At 41.5% G+C, this 26,146-nt stretch overlaps 1 protein-coding gene and 1 long non-coding RNA gene across 2 annotated transcripts; both read right to left on the reverse strand.

Moving 5' to 3' along the window:
• Positions 1-1,265: 1,265 nt before the first annotated feature.
• Positions 1,266-6,757, reverse strand: LOC113059612 (uncharacterized). Its single transcript, XR_003278105.1, has 5 exons — positions 6,680-6,757; positions 6,399-6,460; positions 6,205-6,223; positions 5,926-5,967; positions 1,266-1,339 (listed from the first exon to the last, which is right to left on the reverse strand). It is a non-coding gene; the product is annotated as an uncharacterized LOC113059612 (long non-coding RNA).
• A 6,607-nt stretch (positions 6,758-13,364) lies between these two features.
• On the reverse strand, positions 13,365-20,662 carry LOC113059708 (meprin A subunit beta-like). Its single transcript, XM_026228251.1, has 16 exons — positions 20,555-20,662; positions 20,313-20,380; positions 20,166-20,190; positions 19,974-20,006; positions 19,859-19,890; positions 19,688-19,766; positions 19,462-19,582; positions 17,784-17,962; positions 17,345-17,563; positions 17,004-17,159; positions 16,540-16,764; positions 16,001-16,447; positions 15,709-15,882; positions 15,253-15,361; positions 14,444-14,500; positions 13,365-14,272 (listed from the first exon to the last, which is right to left on the reverse strand). Exons 2-16 carry the CDS (start codon positions 20,373-20,375, stop codon positions 14,188-14,190), a joined length of 2,004 nt encoding a protein of 667 aa, XP_026084036.1. The 5' UTR covers positions 20,376-20,380; positions 20,555-20,662; the 3' UTR covers positions 13,365-14,187.
• Between the last annotated feature and the right edge of the window lie 5,484 nt (positions 20,663-26,146).

Raw genomic sequence — 26,146 nt, forward strand, 5'->3', positions numbered from 1 at the left:
ACTTTTAACATTTTTTTAATGATTTATCAGCAGAGCTACTGCAAGGGATGTTTTGTGCTGGAAATCCACCTATTTTTTGTTGAAACTTCTCCATCTTCATGGAGAGCAGGTCATGGTTGCCTAGCCACAGCAGACGCCACTGGAGCGCGAGCATAGAGTGCAGGCTACAGAGTGCTTTGGAAAAAAGGAGAAAGTGGCGCACCTAGCGTTTTCCACACGGTTTCAGTCGCGACATGCAAATGTGGTTTTGTTTTGAAGGAGAAGGTTTTTCATTTATTTTATTTTTTTTTTTTGCTGGACTCAGTCGAGACCAACGAGAAAGATTTGGCGAGACCAATGGCCAAGTCCGAGACAAGTCCGAGTGCAAACGCAACGAGTCTGAGACAAGTCCGAGGCGATAAAAACCGGACCGGACTCGAGTAATACAGCCCTAGTGACTAGCATGTTGCTAGGATGTTTACAGCATGATAAGAACGTGACTAGCATGTCGCTAGCATTTTTCCAACATGATTAGCCAGTGACTAGCATGTTCCTAGCATGATTAGCAAGTGACTAGCATGTTGAAAGTCTTATTGAAAGTCTTTAGGTGGCTTTGATAGTCTGGTTTATGAAAACAGGAAGACGGATCAGTTAGAAAATATATAGCAACTCGACTCAGACCAGTCTGAAAGTTTGGTGGCTCTAGGGTTAGGGTTAGGAGATACATTTTAGAATTTAGTCTCAAAAGAAGAAGAAGAATGTACGTCATAGTCAACTTTATCTTCCCCAAGGAGGAAATTTGTTTCACAGTCATCAACAAAATAATTTTAATCTATTAGTCCAACATAAAGACAGACACTTTTATAAAGATTGTATTATGCAAAAAAAAAAAAAAATCTCTATATATGTATATGTCAGTCTATATTTGGATTACAAACCATACTGTACCCATCAAGACTCTCCACAGAGATGTAAGAAATGTCTTCTGCTGTTCTGGCCTTAAAGTCAATACATGATTTCAGTCTGAATTGCTCAAGGGCTCTCAAAATGACTCCTTTATAGTTCAAACCTACAAACATGGAAGATGTGAAAGTTAATTTTAAATGCTATTTAAAACTTGACATGACATGAAAATCCAAGTTTTCTTACTGAGAATTCACACTCATTTCAAAGGGGACAGGAATATTCCACTTGAACTGATTCCCAAGAATGGCGCTCCTTGATTAGGCTTGGAAAGCATATTGTTTAAGTATCCTGGGAGGACTATACATGCTGATTTCTGAATTATCCAATACTTTAATTATAGAATGTCTTGGAACAGAACTCACCACCATGATGTCTCCTTCTCGGAGATTTAAACCTAACAGCACAAGATAGTTCAGTACACAGTGAATATGCTTGAATAAAACAGGAGAAAAAACGTCTTGGTTACGTATGTAACCCTCGTTCCCTGAAGGAGGGAACGGAGACATTACGAATGGGATCTCGCCCGAGAGCCCAATCACCTTCGAGTGGTACAAAATGAGCCAATGGTACACAAAGTACCTTGGTCTGCGGAATTTGCATCGCGAGCTTCGCCCGCAGAGCGGGTATATAAGGAGCAACGCGAGCTACTCGCATTCAAGTCTTCGCTGAGGAGCCGTGCCAGTGACCCGGCCGTTCAGCGGAACAGCGATGTGGCAAGGGGACCTAACGTCTCTGTTCCCTCCTTCAGGGAACGAGGGTTACATACGTAACCAAGACGTTCCCTTTCAGTCGGTCACGTTCAACGTTACGAATGGGGTCCCTTACAAAACGCCACATGGCTGTCTTCCAGCGACCCGTGTGAGTGATAGCACCCTGTCGTGAGAGCCAGCACGAGTGAGGGCCTATAGCTCGCACAGAATACACTGGGTAGCATATTCCAGCTGGACATATGCTAGCAGGCTGCCTGCCTGTGGGAGGACTTACAGAAAGCAGGTATCTACCAAGGTGGTAATACATAAGAACTCTGAGGTACCCAGCCAGCAGGGTGGAAGTTTCAACGACAGAGCTGGCAAGAGGCTTGCCAAGGGAAAGACACATGCTACGGAGAGACTTACTGTGGACATTCACACGTGGGATTACCCAGAAGGGGAATCACGACACATGGAGGCACCTAGTCCCACACATGGCTGACCAAGGGGCATGTACGCAAGTGTTGGACATCAACAGTGCTGGAGGAACCCAGGGTTCTGACTGAGGAACTCACCTGAAGGGAATAGCGCACGCATCCAGTCCGCGGAGTGGAATGGCGCAGCAAGCGGATTGACAGAGGGTGCCCCGTCTCTGAGAAAGAAGGTCCTTCCTCAGAGGAATTGGCCAGGGAGGAGCTGTCGTGAGGAGTACAAGTTCGGGGAACCAGGTCCGTCTGGGCCAAAAAAGGCGCAACCATGAGGACCTGCTCCTCGTCCTCCCTGATCTTGCACAACGTCTGTGCAAGAAGGCTCACTGGGGAACGCATACTTGCGCAGGCACAGCGGCCAGCTGTGTGCCAGGGCGTCCATGCCGAGGGTGCCCTCGGTCAGGGAGTAAAACAACTGGCAGTGGGAATTTTCTGGATAGGCAAACAGGTCTACCTGAGCGTCTCCGAAGTGTTCCCAAATCAGCTGAACCAACTGGGGGTGGAGTCTCCATTCCCCGGGGCGAGACTGCTGCCGTGAGAGCTCGTCGGCTGCACGATTGAGCCTGCCCGGAATGTGAATGGCACGAAGCGACCTCAGATGCTTGTGACTCCACAGGAGGAGATGGCGAGCGAGTTGCGACATGCGGCGGGAGCGTAGACCACCCTGACGGTTGATGTACGCTACGGTCGGAGTGTTGTCCGTACGGACCAGAACGTGCTTGTCCTGAAGCGGTGCAGAGCAAGACATACTGCTAGCAACTCGAGGCAATTGACATGCCACTGAAGTCGGGGTCCTGTCCAGGAGCCTGACGCAGCATGCCTGTTGCACATGGCACCCCAGCCTGTGGCAGAGGCATCTGTTGATACAACAACATGCCTGGACACCGATTCTAGGGGCACGCCGGCCCGTAGAAACGAGGGGTCCAACCACGGGGTGAAGTATCGGCGGCAGGCCGGAGTGATGGTCACTCGGAGCGTGCCCTGTTGCCATGCCCATCTCGGGACTCGGTCGTGAAGCCAGTGCTGAAGCGGTCTCATATGGAGTAGCCCGAGCGGTATGACTGCCGCCGCGGATGCCATATGCCCCAGGAGCCTCTGAAACAGTTTCAGTGGAACCGCTCTCTTGCCCTCGAATTGTCTCAGGCAATTCAGCAGTGACTGCGCACGCTCGTTCGTAAGCTGCGCGAACATGGCGACCGAGTCTATTTCCATACCGAGAAAAGAGATCCTCTGCACAGGGGAGAGTTTGCTCTTTTCCCAGTTGACCTGAAGACCCAGTCGGGTGAGGTGTCTGAGCACCAGATCCCTGTGCTCGCACAACCGCTCTCGAGAGTGAGCTAGGATCAGCCAGTCGTCGAGGTAGTTTAGGATACGGACACCTTGTTCCCTGAGAGGAGCCAGGGCTCCCTCCGCGACCTTCGTAAAGACGCGGGGAGACAGGGCCAACCCGAATGGGAGAACCTTGTACTGATATGCCTGCCCCTCGAAAGTAAACTGAAGAAACGGTCTGTGTCGAGGAAGAATGGAGACATGAAAGTACGCGTCCTTCAGGTCGATCACTGCAAACCAATCCATCATTCGAAAATGCGCTTGGGCATTAGCATCTTGAACGGGAGTCTGTGCAGAGCTCGGTTCAAGGCACGCAAGTCCAGGATTGGCCGTAACCCACCTGTCTTCTTGGGTACTATGAAGTAAGGGCTGTAAAAGCCGGACTTCATGTCGGCTGGAGGGACCGGCTCTATTGCGCCCTTTGCCAGCAGGGTCGCAACCTCCGCGCGCATGACAGGGGCATCTTTGCCTACCATCATCGCGAGGACACCCCGAAACCTGGGGGACGCCGGGCGAACTGAATCGCGTAGCGAGCCTGAGCATCCGGATGAGCCAGCGGGAAGGCCTGGGGAGCTGTAGCCAGGCTCCCAGGAACCGAACCAGCGGGGTCAAGGGGACTACAGGCGTACCCACAGTGGGGCAGCGTGGTGGAGCAGACAGCCCCGGCATGGGAGGCATAGCGTCCCTTAGCGGGGGCGGAGTGCGGGCACTCGTCTGACTCCAAGTGGAAAAGAGGGCATGAGAAGGCGAAGCGTTCTTGAGCCGTCTTTGCATGGAAACTGGCAAGGGGAGAGGGGAACGAGAGCGGCGAGGAAGCACGTCGCCAGCTGTCGTTCGTGGCCTCTTGGGACCCGGAGGTAGAGGAAACAGCTCTTTAAGTGAAGGTTTGGGTACCATCGGCTGCAGGGCCAGTGGCGGAACAAAAAGAAAATGAGAACAAAGGATTCTCCCCCGGCACTCCTCTGGGGGAAAGAGTGGTCCTGCTACCATCTCCTGATGAGCTGACGTCTCCAACTCCGGGTCGCCCGTCTCAGGAACGCCGCTTGGCCTGGCGTTTGGCAGGTTTAGGGGCAGAGACGGGTTGCGCCACCCTTCTGCGGCCATCTCCTCGCTGCGGCCGGGGTGAAGGCTGCTGCTGTGGCCAAGCGAGAGTGGAGGAGGCTGCAGGGGGCGCCCTCGGCAACGAGCAGGCTGAGGTTGCACCAGCGGCGGGGTGGAAGCAGCAGTGGGCCACCGGGGCAAGATGTGTCTGATGGCCTCAGACTGCTTCTGGGCGGCAGAGAACTGCTGGGCAAAGCTCTCTACCGCGTCGCCGAAGAGGCCATCCTGGGAGACCGGGGAGTTGAGGAGCTCAGCCCGATCAGACTCCCTCATGTCTGCCAGGTTCAGCCATAGGTGTCGCTCCTGGACCACCAAAGTGGACATCACCTGACCCAAGGAGCGCGCAGTGACCTTCGTCGCCCGGAGAGCGAGGTCGGTAGCAGTGCGTGCCTCCTGCAAAACCCCTGGGTCAGCACCGCCCTCGTGCAGCTGCCGGAGCAGCTTGGCCTGATAGACCTGAAGTGAGGCCATGGCATGCAGGGCAGAAGCGGCCTGGCCCGCAGCTCTGTAAGCCTTGGCCACAAGCGTGGACGAGAACTTACAGGCCTTGGAGGGCACCTTGGGACCATACGCTGCGGCGTATGTGAGGGGGGTGTGGCCCTAGGAGGTTCGCTCATCGGGGAAGCCCACACGGTAACCCTCAGATCACCCTGGCCACCAGCCGAAGTAGCTCTCTTACGAGAAGAAGAGCTAGAACGGGGTGTAGCAGAGGGGACTCTATACCTTTTAAGGTAATCGAGTCTCGATCTCAACGCCGCGATGGTCATGTCCCCGCAATGAGAACATGAGCCATCCACGAACGCAGTCTCAGCGTGCTGGAAGCCCAGACACGTGACACAACGATCGTGACCGTCACGAGGAGCGATAAATCGACCGCACCCAGAAACACACGGGCGAAATGACATCTTTAAAAAGACGCAAATCGGCCTGTATCTCTTTTGTGAGAGAAATTGTCTCTTTTAGAGGTGTTGAAGCGCTCAGGGGAACGCGGGAGCTGTCGCAGGAAACCCAGACGAACCGCTGAATCGCTCCGTCACACCAACACCAGCTCTTGCTTGTAAACACTCCGGTGATTGCAGCAAGCGATGTGCTCAGCTCCGAAGCGAAAGCTTGAATGCGAGTTTCTCGCGTTGCTCCTTATATACCCGCTCTGCGGGGCGGAGCTCGCGATGCAAATTCCGCAGACCAAGGTACTTTGTGTACCATTGGCTCGTTTTGTACCAATCGAAGGTGATTGGGCCCTCGGGCGAGATCCCATTCGTAACGTCAAACGTGACCGACTGAAAAGGGAACTAATGATTTATAAACAAAAAAAGATATTAGTTGCCTTACTGCAATGCATTTGAGTTTTTAAGATAATACAGTAGTTTTACCTTTGTTTATATCTGGACTGTCCTTCCGATCCTCATTAATGTCTGAGACAAATATAATAAAAACAAAAGAAAGAGCGAGAACCAGAATTGTGTGCATTGAATGCTTGACAAAATATTGAATTGTAGTGAAATTGTAGCCTAAAAGTAAAATGATGAGAGGCCAATCATATCACACAGTAATGAGCAGCCAAAACCAGATCTTTTACGCTACACACATATAAAACATATTACAATAACTTTACGACTGATTAATTTCAGTGACTGTGCTGCTGTACTTACCAGATGTATCTGGTGGGGGCTGAGAACATGAGATGAAAACAATTTTTGTAAGTCGCTTTGGATTAAAAGCGTCTGCTAAATGTTTAAATGTAAATGTATTCAGAGAATATGACAATTTTTTGAAAATGTAAAAAAATCAACAGCTTTCTACCACTTCTATGACAATATGTTAAAACATAAGCTCTCAAACATACCATAGATGATGCTGGACAAAAAGCCAAACTCAGCAGAAGAAATGTGCATAACTGCATCTTCACTGAAAAAAATCATAATGATAAAATTTGTTGTTGATTTATGCAGTTTTTCTTATTATTTTAAAACTGACCAGCAAAATACTTGGGACACAGAACTCTTTTTTTAAAAAAAAAACATTTCATTATGTTTTATAATATATAAATATTACACAATCAGTTATTTACAATTAAGGTAATCAAAATTTTTTTAAAAATCTGGAAAATAAAATATGAATGCATACCAGTTTTCAGTCACTAATGCAGCTGAACATAAAACTGCCTCCCAGTCACCCAGTTTGACAAGAAAGTGTCAAGTTGTCACATCCACACTGTTTAGTTCCTTTTCGTTTTCTTTGTTTCTAAGTAGGTTCTCATTTTTACTACTATATTATTACTATTACTATTTTAAATTGTTTGTTAACTAATTAGCTCCACTGTTCTCTTTCCTCATTTGCCCTGTGTGTTGAAACCCCCACCTTTACTCAGTTTCCTCATTTACCCTGTCTCTTTCCTAATTTGTTTTATACCCCCAGTCTGACTCAGTTCTTTGTCTGTTCTTGTCCTAATAGAGTTTGTTTACTTTGTCCTAGTGGTTTTCCTGTGTCTCTCCAGTGTTTTTGTTTAAATACATATTTACCATTTGTAAATAAATAGTTGTCTCAACTCTTTTCGTTTCAGAAAACAAGCTAGGACAAGTGAGAATTTTTTTTTTTGCTTATTATTTTGAACATGCAAATAGAATAGTCCTTCTCTTCCTTAAACTGAGTTCCCAGTATATTTACATAGTTTGAACAATAGAGGTGCCCTGAAACTCAGATTTTTACAGTTTTATTATTATTATTTTGTTTTCTACAAATAACCTTTTTTTGTGCAAAGGAAAGAATTGATGGTCCAATTAAATTTAATTATGGGAAGTCTGTCCCATAATTAGCTAAAGAGCTGTATTTCATCTGTCCCTGGAGAGTACCAAAACACCCTATAATAAAAATTATATATATGAAAAAAGAGACTCCCAAAGTTATGTAATCATTTCAAAACAGTAATGTTCAATGACCACAAACCTGAATCATCTTTAACCATATTTTCAGATGTTACTTAAACAGTAAGGGCCCTATTTTAACGATCTGAAACGCAAGTGTCAAAGCGCGAAGCGCAAGTAAGTTTGTGGGCGGGTCTCGGCGCTGTTGCTATTTTCCCGGCGGGATAAATGGCTCTTGCGCCCGGCGCAAATCTAAAATGGGTTGGTCTGAAGTAGCTTCATTATTCATAGGTGTGGTTTGGGCGTAACGTGAAATAAACCAATCAGAGCGTCATCCAACATTCCCTTTAAAAGCAGGTGCGCAAGTTCCATTATGGATTGCTATTATTATGGCGTATTTACCAGGCGCACGCCAGGAGCGGTTCACAGCCGAGGAGACTGATGTTCTTGTAAGAGCAGTGAAAGACAGAGAAGTTGTGTTGTATGGGGATGGGAGAATAATTAGCCTGAATAATTTGTAAGCTAGATTTATGCCAATTTTTTTTCACATCTTCGTGTCACACCACAATGATTTCCGTCATCTCATGTGTTAATATTTTTTTAGTGTAACAATTTATGATTTGCAAAAATAACTGTTGCATCTGTGTAGATTACATGAGCAAAGTGTATGCGCGTTGTGCACGCTATACATTATGGTCAAGCATGCGCCCTTAAAATAGCATAATGAACAACGCGCAACGCGCCACTGACTTTAGACCAGGTTTTTTCTGGTCAGTGGCGCAATTGTTTAATGGAACAGCAAAATAGCACCAGGGATTGTTTGCGCCGGAACACGCCTCCTTTTTTGCGCTGAACCGCCCAGGGAGCGCAAGTTCATTCACTAGTTTAGCGACGAGCTTCTGTGGAGGGAAAAGCGCGCTTTGCGCGGGTGCAAAATAGGAATGACACATGCGTCGGTGTACAAAGTCAATTGCGCTGGGTGCAAGATAGGGCCCCAAATTAGTAAATCTAAAATGTGCCGAACAATCACCTCTTGACAAAGCTATTGTTTGTCTTATATTTTTTTGTACGCAAAGAAACAAATTCTTTCAAGGGTAAGGGTGCAAGGTTATAAGCAATTTTGTACTTTAAACAACAATTGTAAAACATAAAATTGTCAAAAGTAAAAAAAAAATGTTTATAACCTTGCACCCTCACCCTTCTTTGCATACTGAAAATATAAGACAAAGAAGGGTCTTGTCAAGAGTTAATTGTTCAGCACATTTAAAAACAAATACAAATACAAAAAATGCCTTTTAATTATAAAGCAATGATATATCGAAATAAAGAATTCAAAAGAAGTGCATAGGTTCCTTGTCTCTGTGCTCTTTGGGTGCAGGGGATGATGCAACTTGTAACAATGAATCGTTCTTTTGAGCCAGTTCTTAAATGTACAATATGGAATGTTTGGCCACCAGGGGTCACTCAATCAAAATAATAACATAAGACGTATTTTGATGACGTCGGGAAAGAGCGTAAGGCTCATGGGAGTTGTTGTTCATTGGAACACGCGCTCTGTTGCTCCCTATCATTCCTCACTCATTCTAACTTAGTATTTTGACAATCACGTCTTTTCGAACGGAGATACCATTTCAACGGCAACAACATAAACAAACGTTACTGCGCATGAGCGCATTTGTGGACCTAACTTAACTTCCGGTAGACTTCCAAATAGAATCAATAACAACAGCCAAGTCCCTCTAGAGTAGATATTTTTTGATAACAAACAAAATGTTTGCTGCGTGGATCTGGCGGACTTAATGAAAATGCAAATTCATTATTTGCCAACAGGAGATGTTTTAAAGCATAGACATAAAGCGCGAGAAATAGAGGTTTCCCCAGTAACAGCTGTAAACGAAGCAGAGCTGGTACGCTCATACGCTGCTATCAGGCATATAACATGCAAGTCTTTCTTCAGAAATACAGCGATATAAAAACACCCGTGCCTCGTTTTGATATTTAAACATATAAATGTAAGGAATTATTATTATTAAACATGCAGTACTTAAGCCTTTTTGAAAAAAGTTCAGTTTTAAAATTGTGGCGAGTCTCCAAAAATAAATAAATGTATGGGAAACACATCCCGCAGCACAACCACCTGAGCCCAACTTCAGTCTACTCATCACCTTGACTTTAACTGCGTTTGTAGAAGGCACCGCAGCCAGACCGATATACACGACCGTGCGCCCGATGAAACCGTCTTTATGAATTATGAGACCCCTATCAAATCAATATTCCATCTAGCTAGTAGTAATATATGTTAAAAAACACTGTCGCCTTTCGTTAATAATTATAATTACGTTATACTATGATATCGAACAAATTAGAGAACTGCATTTGAAGCTACTTTATTCAGCTAGATATAGAACAAATGTAGATTTACATGAGAGCTAGTCCGTCTGCGTTTTACACAAGACATCATCGTTTCACAAAATATACGGATAGATACAGTTAGCTGAATGGATGCATACCTGTTTATCAGAATTCATCAGTTCAGCATCTCTCTGTAGTTTCAGCTTGTCACGAAGCTCTCTCTATCTTGGAAATGCAACTCCAATATTTGCCCGTGTCTTGTTGCTTCTCTTGTCCCAAAACCATCTCGGATCATTTATTTCACCAGTGCGTTTGCGCTTCACAGAACGTGCAGGCAAAGCATAATCATGATCCATAACTAAGTTATTGATTGAGGTTAAAATATGAATATAAACAATATAAATATAAAATATAATAGTCTCGATCAAGGCTACTACTTTTTCTTCTTCGTCTCGTCTTTGTTTCTGTTCACCTTTGTATTTGGCAGTTCCGCAGGAAGTTATATAAACTAGAGGGGTCAAAGTTTATATGACGCCATAGACAGGCGACAAAACGGATATAAAGAAACGTGTCGTGTCTTCTAATTAAACCATAATTTTCTCCGGATTTGAAAGTTCGTGGAAACTGTCGGGATGATGTAAGTACACAACTAAAAAATATATATAACATAGATATAGTGATTTCTACTATTTTTAAAGCAGAAAAATGACATATTGCGCCTTTAAGAAGCAACCAGTCGAGCCGCTTCACAAATCGAACTGAATCAAACTTTAGTTCCAGTTTGATGATGCAGGATGCACAACTTAAGTATCACGTACAAATAAAAAAGAACTGACTGAGCCGGTGTCCTGACATTTTATCCTACCCGTCAGATTTTCCTAGCAGGGTTAACTGCGCATGTGCACATGAGTATCACTTCCTTTTTCTCATGCTAAACAACAATGTTTATGTATCTGCATTACTGTAAGGGTAGGTTTAGGGTTGGGGTAGGTGTAGACTTTAATAAAAACACCATCTAATTGGTAGAAAAAAATATTTATTGTTGGTTTCCTGTAACTGTATCTCTTCTAGCTACAACCGCGGATATAACACATAATTACTGTATTTGCATTACTATAAAGGTAGATTAAGGGTTGTGGTAGGTGTAGACATCAATAGACAATAACCTAAAGCATTTTTTGTTGTGAAATTGTACTATAGTGGGAGGTAGGAAAATCTGAGAGGGTAGGATAAATCGACAGAACACCGGTTAAATCAGCTGTCGAGGTTTACCTAGGGTTACTGAGGACTCAACAAGAACCGAATGAACCATGGCAAAGTTTGCAGATGATTACTGAAGATTCTGATGAATAAGTTGACGATACTGTGTAAGTCTGAGGCACATACTGGAATGTAAATATGCTTATTATGAATTTTATGAATTTACATTTTATTAAAACTTGCAAAAACCTTTTTGTGGAGTTTTGTAAATAAATGTTACAAAATTAGAACATATCTGTGTTTGTGGATCAATGTAATGTGTGCTGTAGATGTGAAACTTTATGGAATCATATCCAAGTTGGCTAGTCAGTACTGGTCAGTCAGTTGTATCTGACATAAAAGATCTGCGAATGAATCTGTGACTGCAAACACAATTAACTTAAGTGAAAATGAAAGAGAGTGACATACAGCCAAGTACGTTGACCCAAAACCAGAATTCGGGCTCTGAATTTAACCCATCCATAGTGCACACACACACAGCAGTGAACACACACACACACACACACACACAAACCGTGAAAACACACACAGAGCAGTGGGCAGCCATTTTATGCTGTGGTGACCGAAGAGCAGTTGGGGGTTCAGTGCCTTGCTCAAGGGCACCTCAGTCGTAGTATTGAGGGTGGAGAGAGTGCTGTACATTCACTCCATCCACCTACAATCCCTGGCGAACCCACAACCTTTGGATTACAAGTCCGAGTCTCTAACCATTAGGCCACGACTTCCCTTAAAGGGATCATATGATGTGATTAAAATTTTCCCTTTCTCTTTGGAGTTTAACAAGTGTGCATAAAGAAGATCTGTAGAGTTGCGAAGACTAAAGTCTCAAATCCAAAGAGATATTCTTTATCTCCCTCGTGTAAAAAGTACAAAAAAATTTTACTCTAGTGAAAGTACAAGTATCTGGTCAAAAGAATAATTGTGTAAAAGTAAAAAAGTACAACTTTAAATTGTACCCGAGTATTAAAAAATTAGAAGTACTTACCCAGCTGAACACCAAAAAAATAAATAAAATAAAAATACAAAGAAAGGGATTAAAAGGAAACTCCATCATTTCCACCCTCGTGCCATCCTATATGACTTTCATATATCAGATGAACAAATTAAGTGTTTTAGAAAAAAAAAAGTCTTTATATAATGCAAGTTTATGGGACATCAAAAAATTAGGCTTCAAAAACTATATATATATATATATATATATATATATATATATATATATATATATATATATATATATATATATATATATATATATATATATATATATATAATGATTCATATAATGTAATATTGTAAATACAACTTATCTACCACCTGGTAAGAACATTACATTTTTGGAGATTTGTAACATTTAATTAAAAATTAATTAATTAGTAATAATTGTATTTAAATTCTCATCACTGATTTTATTTTCAATTTTGTGCATTCAGCTAATATATCACATAGCTAATGGCTCTATCAAAACAGAACAAATAATGAATAAACATTTTCGGGCAGAAAATCACAACTTTGATACCTCAGTATGCCTCCTCAGATTTGAAGGTGACATTTACCTGATGAAAGTCATAAATTGAAGAAGAAATGTGTGTGTTTGATGCATGAAAACAATGATCATTAGTTCTCACGTCAAGCACACACATGTGACTCTTGATTTGGCTGCCTCTGACGTGACATCCGTGATAGCTAATGAGAGCAATCAAGCATCACCTACCTGATGTTTCATTCTTAGCCGAAAAATTTTCAGAGTATGCAATGTTAACCTATACATTTCAGGAGGTTGCCGACTGCTTGCTCAAAACAAAAAGTGTAGTTTGTTAGGTCACTTTAATAAAACTTGCTAATTCGGCTCTAGACAGAATTCAAAAGATATCTGATGGTGTGCCTGCTGCTCTGCAAAGTCATGAGCCTTTAGTCTGTCCTATCCTGGACACAGATTTGATACCCCCCCCCCCCCCAACACACACACACACACACACACTTTTGTCCACCTGCAGACATGTGTCAGCTCCACCATACACCACTAGGTGCCACTAAATCTTGCAGGTGGTTTGCAGGCCAAACCAGGGCACATAGGCTACACTTTGTAATAAACTCAGACACAGGACTGTATCAAAAGGTGCAGATGTTTTGATTTATGGAAAGTATGCATTCATTAGAACAATTACATTTTAAACACTTTGGAAAGCTGAGAATATGGAACCAGTTTCTTCATCGTATTTAGTCGGAATACATGTTTTGTTTGGTATCAAAAACCAGTTAACTCCCCATAACAGTTAGAACTGCATTTTGTCTTGTATAAGCCAAGAGGCTGGCAGAGGAAGGAATGAGAGAAAGCATTGAGATGAAGTGATCTTTATTGAATAATCTTAGCTCAGTTAGTTTCAGTGCTCAGCTGGACTTTATCTGACCACAACAAATTTAACGTGCTGAATTCATGCAATGGAAAATTAGTTTCACAGCATCATCATCTGACTTTGAAATTGAGACTTTACCTTGTCTCTCACAAAGACAAATTGAAACCACATAATCATAAAATCCGCAATAAATGATTAATCTACAATAGCAAGCATTACAAGAGCACAGGGAATGAAAATAAAAATCAATAAGTGGTTAAATGACATGATAAATGATTATAAATGGATAACAACAACAAAAAAATAATTGCAAAATTGGTTTGTGATTCATCCAAGATATTCACATAGTTCTTGTGGGCACATTTTGTATAGTCATTTAGAACCAGTAATGATTATGCAATGATTGCAATATTTCATATATTTAACTTGAGCTATTCGGAAAATGTGTGAACCATATGCAACAATAGAGTTTATCGTGGAAATCAGTAGACTAAAATTAACATTACTGATAACTATAGATGTATTCTTGTGTAAGCATCTCATTAAATTCAAATATATGTTTAACAGTATAAATGTTCACTGAGTCATTCTCAATGAAATCAGTGTGGAATACAGAACTGATTTCCTCTATTACATGTAATCAGAAGCGGTTTTGTCACTATAAATGCAGTTCTAGTCACTAGATGTTTTCAAAATGTTAAAATAATGCCTAGCAGAAGGTTGAAGACAGATGTCTTGCTTTGACACTGAATTCTTGTGTAGTCCGACACTGGGTGGTGGTTAATAGTGATTACTCATGTTTGATTCACCAGAAAAGGAAACACACAACCAGGAGGATCAGAGAGGAAACAGTCTTGGCACTGGAATTGCAAAATATGTCCAGGCATTCACTAAAAGAGGAAAGAGATGCAGATGTGGAAATTAATATTATTCATTCCAAACTATCTGCCTACGAAGTGGCCCTTCCATGTAATAGAAAATAATGATTTAATTGTGTGTGTGTATAAATTAAAAATCTACCCACATCTACAAAAATATGCCCATATGAAATTGTGGCTTACCCCTCAGTGGGTTGAGGTGTAGAAGTTGTTGAGATTGCTTGAGGTGTGGGAAGAGCTCTGGGGAGGGGGAGGTAATGTTATGTTTATTTCATTATTTAATCAAATATTAGATTAGATTAACTTTAACATCCACAGGACAAAAAGGTGCCATTGGACAAAATGTTAGAAGAAAAAGTGGTTCTTTTAAGACCTGTTTACTGAAATGGTTCTTCTATAGCATCACTTTAAAAATACCTTTTGCAAACTTTGTTTTTAAAAATGTATGTAACTTTTGTTATTTAACAAAAAACAAAACAAACCAAAATGTTATTAATGAAGGAGTGCAAAAGCATTACAGGAAATTGCATATTTAGATAATTCACATGTGCATATTATGTTGTATCTTTATATAAAGTAAAGTAGCTCTAACTGTGGGAAGCATGAAGCCTACAGTTTTTTGTTACAACAATGAATAAAAAAAAATTCCATAGTTCGATAAAAACAGCAAACTCTTGGAAATCACTGACTTGAAAGAAAAAAATTCCTCCATGCAGAACTGAAGTCAAACTACATGGCCAAAGGTAAAAAGTGTCATTTTTATATTTTATTATATGGTAACCTTTTTATAAAAGAAATTAGAGACTTGATGACTTGCTGTATTGTAAATACCATCACAGCTAATGTTTACTGTATGTTGTGCTTAACAATGGACTTTAGATATGATTATGTTTACGCAATATAGTAGATTCTCTCATTTCTTTTTCAGTAGGTCTACCTTTTTTTCCCTGTAGTTTGAATAAACGTACAACAGAGCTTAAATGGATATTCACCTTGTAGCACATGATCCCAGCTGGGCAGTTGAATGAGAAGAAACATTGAAATCCTTTACTGTCACTTTTGGGCAGGGTATAAAGTCAGATTGAAATAGCCCTGAGATATCTATGACAAAGTATTGAGGATTAGTAAGCAACATTTGAATTCTTGCCATCAATCCGTTCACACAGAACACCTTTCTGAAACACGAAAGAAAAGAAAAGACCCATTCCAAGACCCTTTTTAAGAACTTGCTTTTTAAAGTTGAAACAGTCTGGCATTAAAGCCTTACATACAGAAAACTCAGCGAGACGCAGCAGTTACCAACATTCATCTAGCCAGCACATGTTCGTAAAATAAATGAATAAATAAATAAATAAAAACAATTACAAAAAACAAACAACAACAAAAAAGTTCAGAGTGAACTTAGCACTTATCACATGGTTTCGTTAAAGGTACTTCACAAAACCTACCTTGCATGGTAAAGAGAAGGATGATGTCACCACCCTTGATAAACTCTCTTTTAGGGAGATCTTCTTTCATTATGGCATATTGATATCCCCAAAAAATACCAACATATACAGTCTCATTGCCAATGACAACTCGAGTTCCATTATTTCGAGGATTGTCCCAGTAATTTCTGCCATCTGTTACAACAAAATATGCTTTTAGACCCTTCAAAGCTACATAATCATAACCTTGGTTGTCAGTTAACTAAAACGCAGCATTTAACATGATATGAGAGAAAAATAATCAGATTCTCACTGGAAGAAACTAAAGTAGGGTCAGTTGTGAAGCTGTTCTCAGAGGACATGCGCTTCTGTATGTGTTGATTCTGGTCAAGCACCTGGAAGGTTATTTGTCTCCAATAACAAGGCCACTGCAACTGTTCATCATATGCACCGGATACCAGACCAACATATATTGAAAGGTAATTCTGATACATTATTAAGAGAGCCTGAAAACGATATCCCTCACTGGAGTAATACAATGGACTGTACATCCTAGTACCAGACACACTTTTGTTCATAACCTTCTCAAAGTCTCTTATCTGCCATGTGTGGGGACACTCGGTCTCTGAAATATTGATATCATCCAGTGAAAATCCTCCACTGGAGTTTCCAGCTCCTTTACGGGCTTCAAATACAACTTGGAAGGTTTTATTTGCATTCAGTGGCACATGGTGTAACTTCCAGTAATTGCCAGGGGGTTCTGCAAGAAATTAAATGGTCAGCAACATTGTCAGTAAAATTTAAAGAACATCTTGATGTACAGGCCTGTAAGTATTTGAAAAAGAGAATGACCTATGATCTGATCCATAAGTCTGAGAGTTCCTATGCCGTCTGCTTCATTCTGGTATTCTCGGATCCAGATGTTGAGCTGGTCAGACTCATTACCACTGTGATAGTAGTAGAACTGCAGGCACTGGACTTTGCAGTCTCTTTTAGGGGTCATTGTCTTGCTCTCCATTTTGGCTGCATCCCCCTCATTTCTATCCTTATTGCTGAAGTGCATGAAGAATGAATCACCTGCAGGTATGAAAACAGTTGTAGAGATAAAATACATACATATATGTGTGTGGCGAACTGGATGGATGTTGGCTTGTAATTGTCCAATATCTAATAGAAAGCAGTAATGAGAGTAGACATGAACCATTTCTTTTTTGAGTTATCATCATCCTTCATCCGATACAAAAGCACAAACATCTTCAAAACAGAAGCTTTTTTGAAAAAGAAACTTCACATTCACAGACTGTAACAGATCTCACCATTTTGTTCTTTTCCCAAGTTTGTGTGGTCAGTCACATTGATCCCACTCACTGACTTTACTGTCTGCCAGCCATAATCAGCAGCAGAACAGACGCTCATCTGACACAGAGATTCATCATCAAAACTACAGTGATCAAGGAAAGAGATGGATGAATCTGTAATGCAAACAAACATGTTTGAGGAGAAATCAATTAATTAAAATTTTTAGACATAAAATGTTTTTATTTTTATGCTGAAAACTTTTACAAAAACATTATATTATATTAAATTTACATTAAATTTACATTAAAACAACTATTAAAACCATAAAATCAATGAAAACAATGTATGAAATACTCACTGCATTTATAGAGTTTGTTGAGTTCAATCACATCATATTCACTCATGTCCAGGCGTTGACCAATCACATCTTGGAACTCAGGACGCTTGGTAATAATGGTGTACCCATTACCGTTGCTGAAGGCATTTTTATCATAATGCATTACAGAGAAGTAGTCATATGGTGTATCCTGTGTGGTGGTCAGGTTCTCACTGTATTTGTTGAAATTATTTGCATACCCTAAAAAATAAAGACTTGGAATGGAATTCTTGATGTAGCTGTTCATAAGGAATTACTTATTTAAGTTGCATCCAAGTTACATGGACACTGCAATCACTATGTCTGTATATACCGTTAGGTGATTAAAGGACTGTTTCAATTTATTCCTAAAAGACAATTAAAGTTAAAGACAAGATAATAATAATAATAATAATAATAATAATAATAAATACATGTCAACCTGTAATGATGTTTGTCAAGTTGATGGTCACATAATCATCTCTGTCATATCTTGACTGCTCATGCCAAAATCCCAGTGCATGGAGAAACTCATGCTCAATAATGCCTTTAATTCCACAACCATTTCCAATGGAAAGAGTTTGAGCTCCTGCAAAATTGTGACCAACATATGACCAACACCTGAAAAACAAGAGAGCACAGTCACACAACACAGTTCCATTGATGCATAATGTTAACAACACCCGAATTTAAATTATTTTTTTTCAATCACATAAAAAAATGACCAAACAATGTTAAAGGGTTAGTTCACCGAAAAATGAAAGTTATGTCATTAATGACTCACCCTCATCCCAAACCCGTAAGACCTCCATTCATCTTCGGAAAACACAGTTTAAGATATTTTAGATTTAGTCCGAGAGCTTTATATTCAAAAACTAAGACTTTATTCAGCATTGGCTTTTCTTCCATGACTGTTGTGAATGCGTTCACTGCAGTTTGTGATATCCGGTTTGCGAACGAATCACTCGATGTAACCAGATCTTCTTGAACCAGTTCACCAAATCAAACGGAATCATTTGAAACGGTTCGCATCTCCAATACGCATTAATCCACAAATGACTTAAGCTGTTAACTTTTTTGAAGTGGCTGACACTCCCTCTAAGTTCAAACAAACCAATATCCCGGAGTAATTCATTTACTCAAACAGTACACTGACTGAACTGCTGTGAAGAGAGAACTGAACACACAGCGCATCTGAACCAAACTTATTCTTTGCTAAGAATAAGGCTTGAATGAAGGGCAATCATCGCCAATGACGTCCTTATGTAGAGCACAGAATAACTTGTGAACCGTTTTCTTCAACAGGTTTATTGAATCGAACTGTCCGGAAGAACCAGTTTACGGGAAATAACCGAACTTCCAATCACTACTGGTGATCTGAAAACCGATGTAACCGGTTCTTGGATCCAGAACGAGTCAATCGTTCGTTCGTTATCTGGCTCGGTTTTGTGTTCATCTTCAGTTCTCTCTTCAGCAGTTCAGTCAGTGTACTGTTTGAGTAAATGAATTACTCCGCGATATTGGTTTGTTTTGAACTCAGAGGTAGTGTCAGCCACATAAAATAGTTAAAAGCTTAAGTCATTTGTGGATTAATGCTTATTGCTTATTTATTACATCGAGTGATTCGTTCACGAACCGGATATCACTAAACTGCAGTGTTTTGAAATCGCTCACAACAGACACGTAAGAGAAGACAATGCTGAATAACCTTTACCTTTCTGGACATGGACATTATACCATACACACAGCTTCAATGGAGAGATAGAAAGCTTTCGGACTAAATCTAAAATATCTTTAACTGTGTTACGAAGATAAACGGAGGTCTTACTGTTTTGGAACGCCATGAGGGCAAGTAATTAATGACATAATTTTCATTTGTGGGTGAACTATCCCTTTAATGTCTTCTTTTCTTTTATATTTTATTGTCTGTCCATTATAATTATCTAATATTTGGCGAAAGCCTTTCCAAGTAATAGTCAAGTGTACCCATATTTTTTACTGGAAGCATTAATTTACATGTTGTATACTATACACTCAGTACAACATAGTTATTAGGGTATATAGTGTATAATACTATAAATTACTAATACTGTGTATTACTAACTGGAACAATACTTTACCCTTCAAGACTCTGCACAGAGATGTAAGAAATGTCTTCTGCTGTTCTGTACTTAAAGTCAATACATGATTTCAGTCTGAATTGCTCAAGGGCTCTCAAAATGACTCCCTTATAGTTCATACCTATAAACACAATCAAAAACAATAATTAAAAACCATATAAAAGTTAATTAAAATATTTTAAACTGAATTTGTTCAATTGTAAGTGAGAAATCAGTGTTTTCTTACTGAGATTCACACTCAGTTCAAAGGGGACAGGAATATTCCATCGGTACTGATTCCCAAGAATGGCGCTCCTTCGAGTAGGCTTGAAAGCAAATTGTTTTAATTATCTGAGAACACTGGAGCTACTGGATTATCCAGTATTGTATTATGCACTAAACAACAAACAGAACTCACCATCTTGATGTCTCCTTCTCTGAGATTTAAACCTAACATTAGATATTCATACATAAAACATGAGTAAAAATAATGATTTGTGAAAATAAGTTGACCAATAAAATATTGGCTTTACCTTTGTTTATATCTGGAATGTCCTTCCATGTCTCTGTAGTGCCAATGAGGAAAAATGTAATGAAGAAATGAAAAGGACAGAGAAAATTATAGACAAAAACATAATTTTAATGAAATAGAGAGAATGCATCTTCTGACAGTGATCAAAACAGGATCTATACTTTACAAAAAAATAATAATATCTGTTCTGTACCTATACCAACTACATCTGTTGGGGGCTGAGAAGACAAGATAAGAAAACAATAATCAGACATTAGGGAAAACGTATTTAAAAGCCAACAACTGTAGATCATCATTGTTACAATGTACTATAGCAAACTCTGTCGTCTATCACACTTACCATAGGTGATGAAAGACAAAAAACCAAAGCCGAGCTCAGGACAAGAAAAGCAGAGGAATGCATTTTCACTGGAAATGATCACATGTTAATTGAAGGTTATCACTTGCGTTAAAATTTACAAGCAAAATGCAGTGGATACACTAAGAATTGTAAATATTTAATCATTTTAAAATAATATTTCAATTACATTTATAACAAGTTCAAAATGTGATTTAGAGCTCTAGATTAAGGGGGATACATACCAGTTTTCAATCAGCAGTGGCTAAATTGCTAACGATAAAGCTGCTTGATCACCTAACTTGGCAGGTAAATCCCAAGTGATATTTTCTTAAAGTGAAACAAGTCATTTAAATATGCAGATAGTACAGAGCTTTACTTCCTTAAACTGTGCTCCCATACAGATAAAAACAAGACATGCAGGCTCACACACACACAAACTTTTTCACAGGATGAAAGAGGAATGAAGTTCTTGAAGAACAAAAGGCAGAAACAAAACACTAATTTTTCACATAGTTGAGTTATACCTGTAACATTCATCAACACAATCTTATCAGTGTACAGACAAACTATTGTCAGGAATCCTGTAATCTTAGTGGTCTATGAGTCACAAGGTTTCTGGATCATTGATTTAGTATTTAAAACATTTAAGAAATGTATACTTGTGATACTGGTAAGAAAAATACGTTATGCTTGCTTATTTATTTTCCCAATGCATCAATGGTTTTTTTTTCTCTTTTCTCAGTATTATTTGATGAATAGAAAGTAAAAAAAACAACAACAGTATTTATTTGAAACAAAAATCTTTACTTTAATCTCGACTCTTTTACTTCTGATCAATTTAATGCATCCTTGCTTAATAAAAATATGAATATCTTAATTTCACTGACTGCTAACTTTTGAACAGTCACTTACACAACCATTCAAAGGTATGTCAAGTTAATGAATCATTAAAGATGTCGATTTACAGTTTTTCTCGATTGCTTAAACACATTTCTTGAAACTATGACTCATTCTCATTACAGTAAACACAAATCCATAACGTCTCACCCAATTCCCCAAACAACTACACTAAGCTCTACACTCAAAACCATTCACTCTGCACATTGCTGAAAAGACAAATTTTCCCTCAGGCATCACACATACACAAGCCCTCAAAAACACCCACCACACACACACACACACACTATGACATAGTCTTACACACTGTGAGATAAATTCAAGACAAAACTTATGTTGCCTTTTTATGTGGCATATTGTTTATTTATTCATGCACTACACAATACAACATACACACAAAAATGATTCCGCCTAAGCATCCTGTCTTTGGTCTGGGTGAGGCCAGAGAATCTTGTCCACATCACAGGCTATGTCGGCACTAGCCAGGCAGCAGGAGTAAAATGCTTGTGCATGCCTGATCCATTCCTGGCATCCATCTAATGTTATGTCTAGGCTGGCCTCTTCCATGGCCTGGAGGAGTTGAACTCGGACATAAGGTTCTCATTCATATACTTTCCACCACCATGCCAAAAAAAACTCCTCTATCGGGTTTAGAAAGGGAGAGTATGCAGGCAGAATAATGTTTGAAAACCCTGGGTTATTGATAAATCAGTCACGAACATGATCAGTGCTATGGAAGCTGATGTTATCCCAAACAACAACAACGTGGTGAGTCTGCTCTGACTTTGCTGGTTCCCTGAGGTCCAGCTGGAACATGTGTTCTCTTAGACCATCAAGGAAAGCAAGGAGAAGCATAGTGTTATAGGGTCCTAAAATGGCATGGCAGTGGAGTAACCCTCGTTGGCTTATGGCTGCAGACATAGTGACATTACCTCCCCGTTGACCAGGGACATTAATTATAGCTTGAGGACCAATTATGTTCCTCCCCCTTCTCCTTCTTTTGGTCAGGTTGAAACCAGCCTCATCAACAAAGATAATTTCATGGGGAACAGGCTGGCCTGTTTACTGTATGTGCAAAAGTGTATGTTGTCTCAGCACAGAATACGGCACTCAAAAGTCACTGTACAATTCAGTCTTACTGTATGTACACCTACCTTTTCTCCTCCCTGAAGGTTCTGATGATGGAGGCAACAGTGAAGCGACTCAACTTTTGCTGTATACATTGCCCAGCCTCCCTCATGGTCATACCATGGACAAGGCCATAGTCAACTATAGTGGCTTGAATTTCATCCAAGGCCGCTTGTCTCCGTCCTCTCCCTCGTTCTTCACCAACTCCTCCTCCTCCTTGTCTCCATCCTCATCCTCGCCCTCGTCTTCGTCATTGTCGTCCTCGACCTCTTTCTTCATTTCTCCATAATTCCATTGTTCCAAAACAGGCCCTTTATCTATTTATAGAATGATGATATGATCTGATATGATATGATAGAATGATTATAATAAATGTTGATATGATCAATGTGTGTTCAATTTTGACTCTAAGTGTTTTCACATGGGTAATTGAGTGCTAATTGAGCTCAAGCTATGCTGACTTGAGAACAATATTGAATGGTAGTGCTTTCTGAATTACCACATGGTGCAGACAATGAGAAATGAAGGGATTTGTGTGTAGAGTTTTGCAGTGACAGTTCAACAAATCTGATTCATGTATCAAAACAGGGGAATGTGTTTATAGCTTAGGCAAATGGGTGTGCGTCTTGAAAAATTGTGTTATGGTTTTGTAATTTTAGTTCAAAAGCAGGTTATAGTGCTTTAGCAATCAGAAAAAAAATTTAATGAATTAAAAAAGTTTAGCAGCACTGTTTTTTAACATTGATAATAATCCAAAATGTTTCTTGAGCAGTAAATCAGTATATTATAATGATTTCTGAAGAATCATTTGACTGAAGACAGCAATCACAGCAATAAATTAAATTTTAAAATATATTGAAATAGAAAACTGTTGTTTTGAATGGTAATATTATTTCATAGTGTTACTGTTTTACTGTATTGTGATCCAATACATGGAGCCATAAGCATAAGATACTATCTTATCAAAGATAAAAAATCTTACTGACACCAAATTTTTTGAACGGTAGTGTAAATGATAGTTATGATGTTCTGCATTCAAAAATCTCACTACGGCCTGATTGAGGAGTGTGCTGAAAGACGGGGAGGAGACCGGTCTGCTGCCTTTTTCATATAAAATTTAAGAGGACTGACTCTGAGGCGATCGCAAATTTGTGTACATTTTATGAAGCTAAATGCTATAGCCCCGCTAAACAAACCTAGCGAAGCCCCTGCTTCTTGTATCAATTTCAGATTACCAGGAAAAACATTTAAATTGACCAATCAGGCTTTTAAGAGGCACCAAAATTAGGCACCGAAATCTGCATACTGATTCGGATTGGTGCATACTGGTTCCATAATTACCAGTGCCATATTGGCACCAGGTTTCGGTACCCAACCCTATGGGTGTGATGCTGCTGGCGTAAAACACACATGCGCTGCACCTTGTTTACAAGCAGAGGAATGCACACGCATGTGTCAGGGTACTCTCGGAAAGGGAAGATAACAAATTGTTGAATAGAGTTGTTTTTTGTTTTTTTTTTGCACAAAAGGTATTCTAGTCAAGAAAAAAAAGTGAAAGTTTTGACATTTGCCAAGTATGGTAACCCATACTTGGAATTGGTGCTCTGCATTTAACCCATCCAAGTGCACACACAGAGTGGTGAACACACATGTGGACCAATGGACAACTATATCCAGCGCCTGGGGAGATTCAGTGCAGGGTATTGAGGGTGGAAGCGAGCACTGTTAATTAATTTTCAATACACAAAGTATTGTGTACATTTGTACCTTCTGCATTTCAATACAGTAACTGCATACAACAACAGTTTACCACAGGTAATACTAACAGAGTGCAGTGTTATATTGACCACATGACTAAGCGTCTCTAGGTTACATATGTAACCCTAGTTCCTGGAGGGAACGAGACGCTGCGTCAAATGCTCTTTGGGGAACGCGGCCAGAGTGAGCGACTCTGAATATCATGTGTAATCAGTCCAATGGAAGAGCGTGACGTCACCGGCGGGGTGACGTAAGCGACCAGGAAGCTATAAAAACACATGCCATGCAGCTGGCGTCAGCTTTGAGTACCAGCAAGCGCCGGCAGGGGTGCCGGGGGTATGGCTCCGAGACGCAGCTAAATAATCTACTAAGGGAATCTGTCTCTCGAGACTGACTTCTGGTGTAAGAGGCCCCCGCAGGGGCGCGAGCGTCTTAGCCCCGCTACGCGCACGGGCGGAATATACTGCGAGCGATGCTCGCTGGGGACCGCTGCCCCTGGAACACTGGCAGGGTTGGCAGACCGGCCCCCAGAGAGCGCTGAGGTGAGACGGGCACCATGTACTGCGGTGTGTACCGCTCTACCCCAGCAGAGGCTGCCCTCTGAAACCCTGGGCTTTTGGCATCAGGGTTTCTTGGACGAGGAATTCTTAGCTTCAATAACTGCTCTGAGATTTTGCTTGGGCTTAGAAGTCCTCTGCCGAGAGCGTGGCATGACGCGGAGGACGGGAGAGGCGACGCTCTGTTTTTGGGCCTCGCGATACGAGGAGCTAGGGTGCGCTGGGGCATATCCCGCCCAGATGCCCAAAGGGAGCGACGAGGGAGGAACTTATGGAACGGCGCCGCTTGTTTGCAGGCCTCCTGAAACCTGTCGACGACAGAATTGACTGCGTCGCCGAACAGGCCAGTCGGCTGAATCGGGGCGTCCATGAGGCAGACCCTGTTCCGCTCTTTCATGTCAGACAGGGTCAACCATAAGTGCCTCTCCGCGGCCACCATAGCTGCCATGGACCACCCAATCGGTCGGCCGGTCTCCTTGGTGGCGCGGAGGGAGAGATCAGCGGTCCTTCTCAGCTCTGAAATATCTTGGGACTTGATCTCTTCTCCCTCATCTAGCTCCTTAAGCAGGTCGGCTTGGTACACCTGTAACCAGCCTGACCTGCAGCCGCATACCCTTTGCCGACCAAAGCCGATGTTGTTCTGAGTGGCTTTGAGGGCAATGCTGGGGCCTTTAGAGACGATGCCGCGCCAGGGGACAGATAGCTCGTTGGCGTCTGTTCCACCCGGGGCATCGCTCTATAACCGTGCTCTCCCATCCCCACTACATTTCCATAATAGTCAGACGAGGGGATGTAGAGGCGGGCCGAGAATGGACGTTTCCACGACCTGATGATCTCTTCGTGCAGGTCGGGAAAAAATGGCAGGCCCCGGCTGGGAGGTGGCTGACTCGCGTGCAGGAAGCGTTCGTCAAGCTTGCTTCTCTGCGGTTCAGTTGTTTTCTCGGCGGGCCAATCGATGGTTAACTTGGCCACCACGAGAGTAACCACCTCCAAGAGCTCCTCATATTGTGGCGAGTGGGGTGGCAAATCTCTGTCGATCGACTCCACGTCAAGAGGAAGAGAGGCGGAGCGTCGACCCCTCTCCCTGAGTGGAAGGAACCGCTGAGCGTGCTTCCGACTCTAGGGATTGGGTGCCAGATCTGGTCGAAGTGGAAGGAGATAGGGACCGCCCGTCTCCATTCCCTCCACCAGATCTACTTGCAAACCCCACGAGTGCAGCCTGCCGTTCTGCCTCGGCAGAAGCGGGACCAGCACCGCGGGGAATGCTGGCGAAGGCCCTCTCCTTGAAGAGGGCCCTCCGGGAACGAAGCAGCCACACCGACATACGCTCACAGTGCAAGCAGTCAGCCCCCTCGAGAGCCGACTCAGCGTGCTTCAAACCCAGGCAAACCACGCACAGGCTGTGTGTATCCCCACCCATTATATATCTCGGGCAGGGAGGAACACAAAACCTATAACGCGATTTGGAATTGCCATCAGAATGTTTAACTTTCG

This window comes from Carassius auratus, chromosome 41 (genome assembly GCF_003368295.1).
Source record: "Carassius auratus strain Wakin chromosome 41, ASM336829v1, whole genome shotgun sequence".
Lineage (NCBI taxonomy): Eukaryota > Metazoa > Chordata > Actinopteri > Cypriniformes > Cyprinidae > Carassius > Carassius auratus.

Bases quoted from the DNA above. Each gene is read 5' to 3' on its own strand.
- LOC113059708 (XM_026228251.1), bottom strand. From the start codon at position 20,375: ATGCATTCCTCTGCTTTTCTTGTCCTGAGCTCGGCTTTGGTTTTTTGT. The intron at 17,160-17,344 runs GTGAGTATTTCA...TTTGCATTACAG, and splicing joins CAACAAACTCTATAAATGCA to ATTCATCCATCTCTTTCCTT. The intron at 14,501-15,252 runs GTGAATATCCAT...CCCCCTCCCCAG, and splicing joins CTGGGATCATGTGCTACAAG to AGCTCTTCCCACACCTCAAG.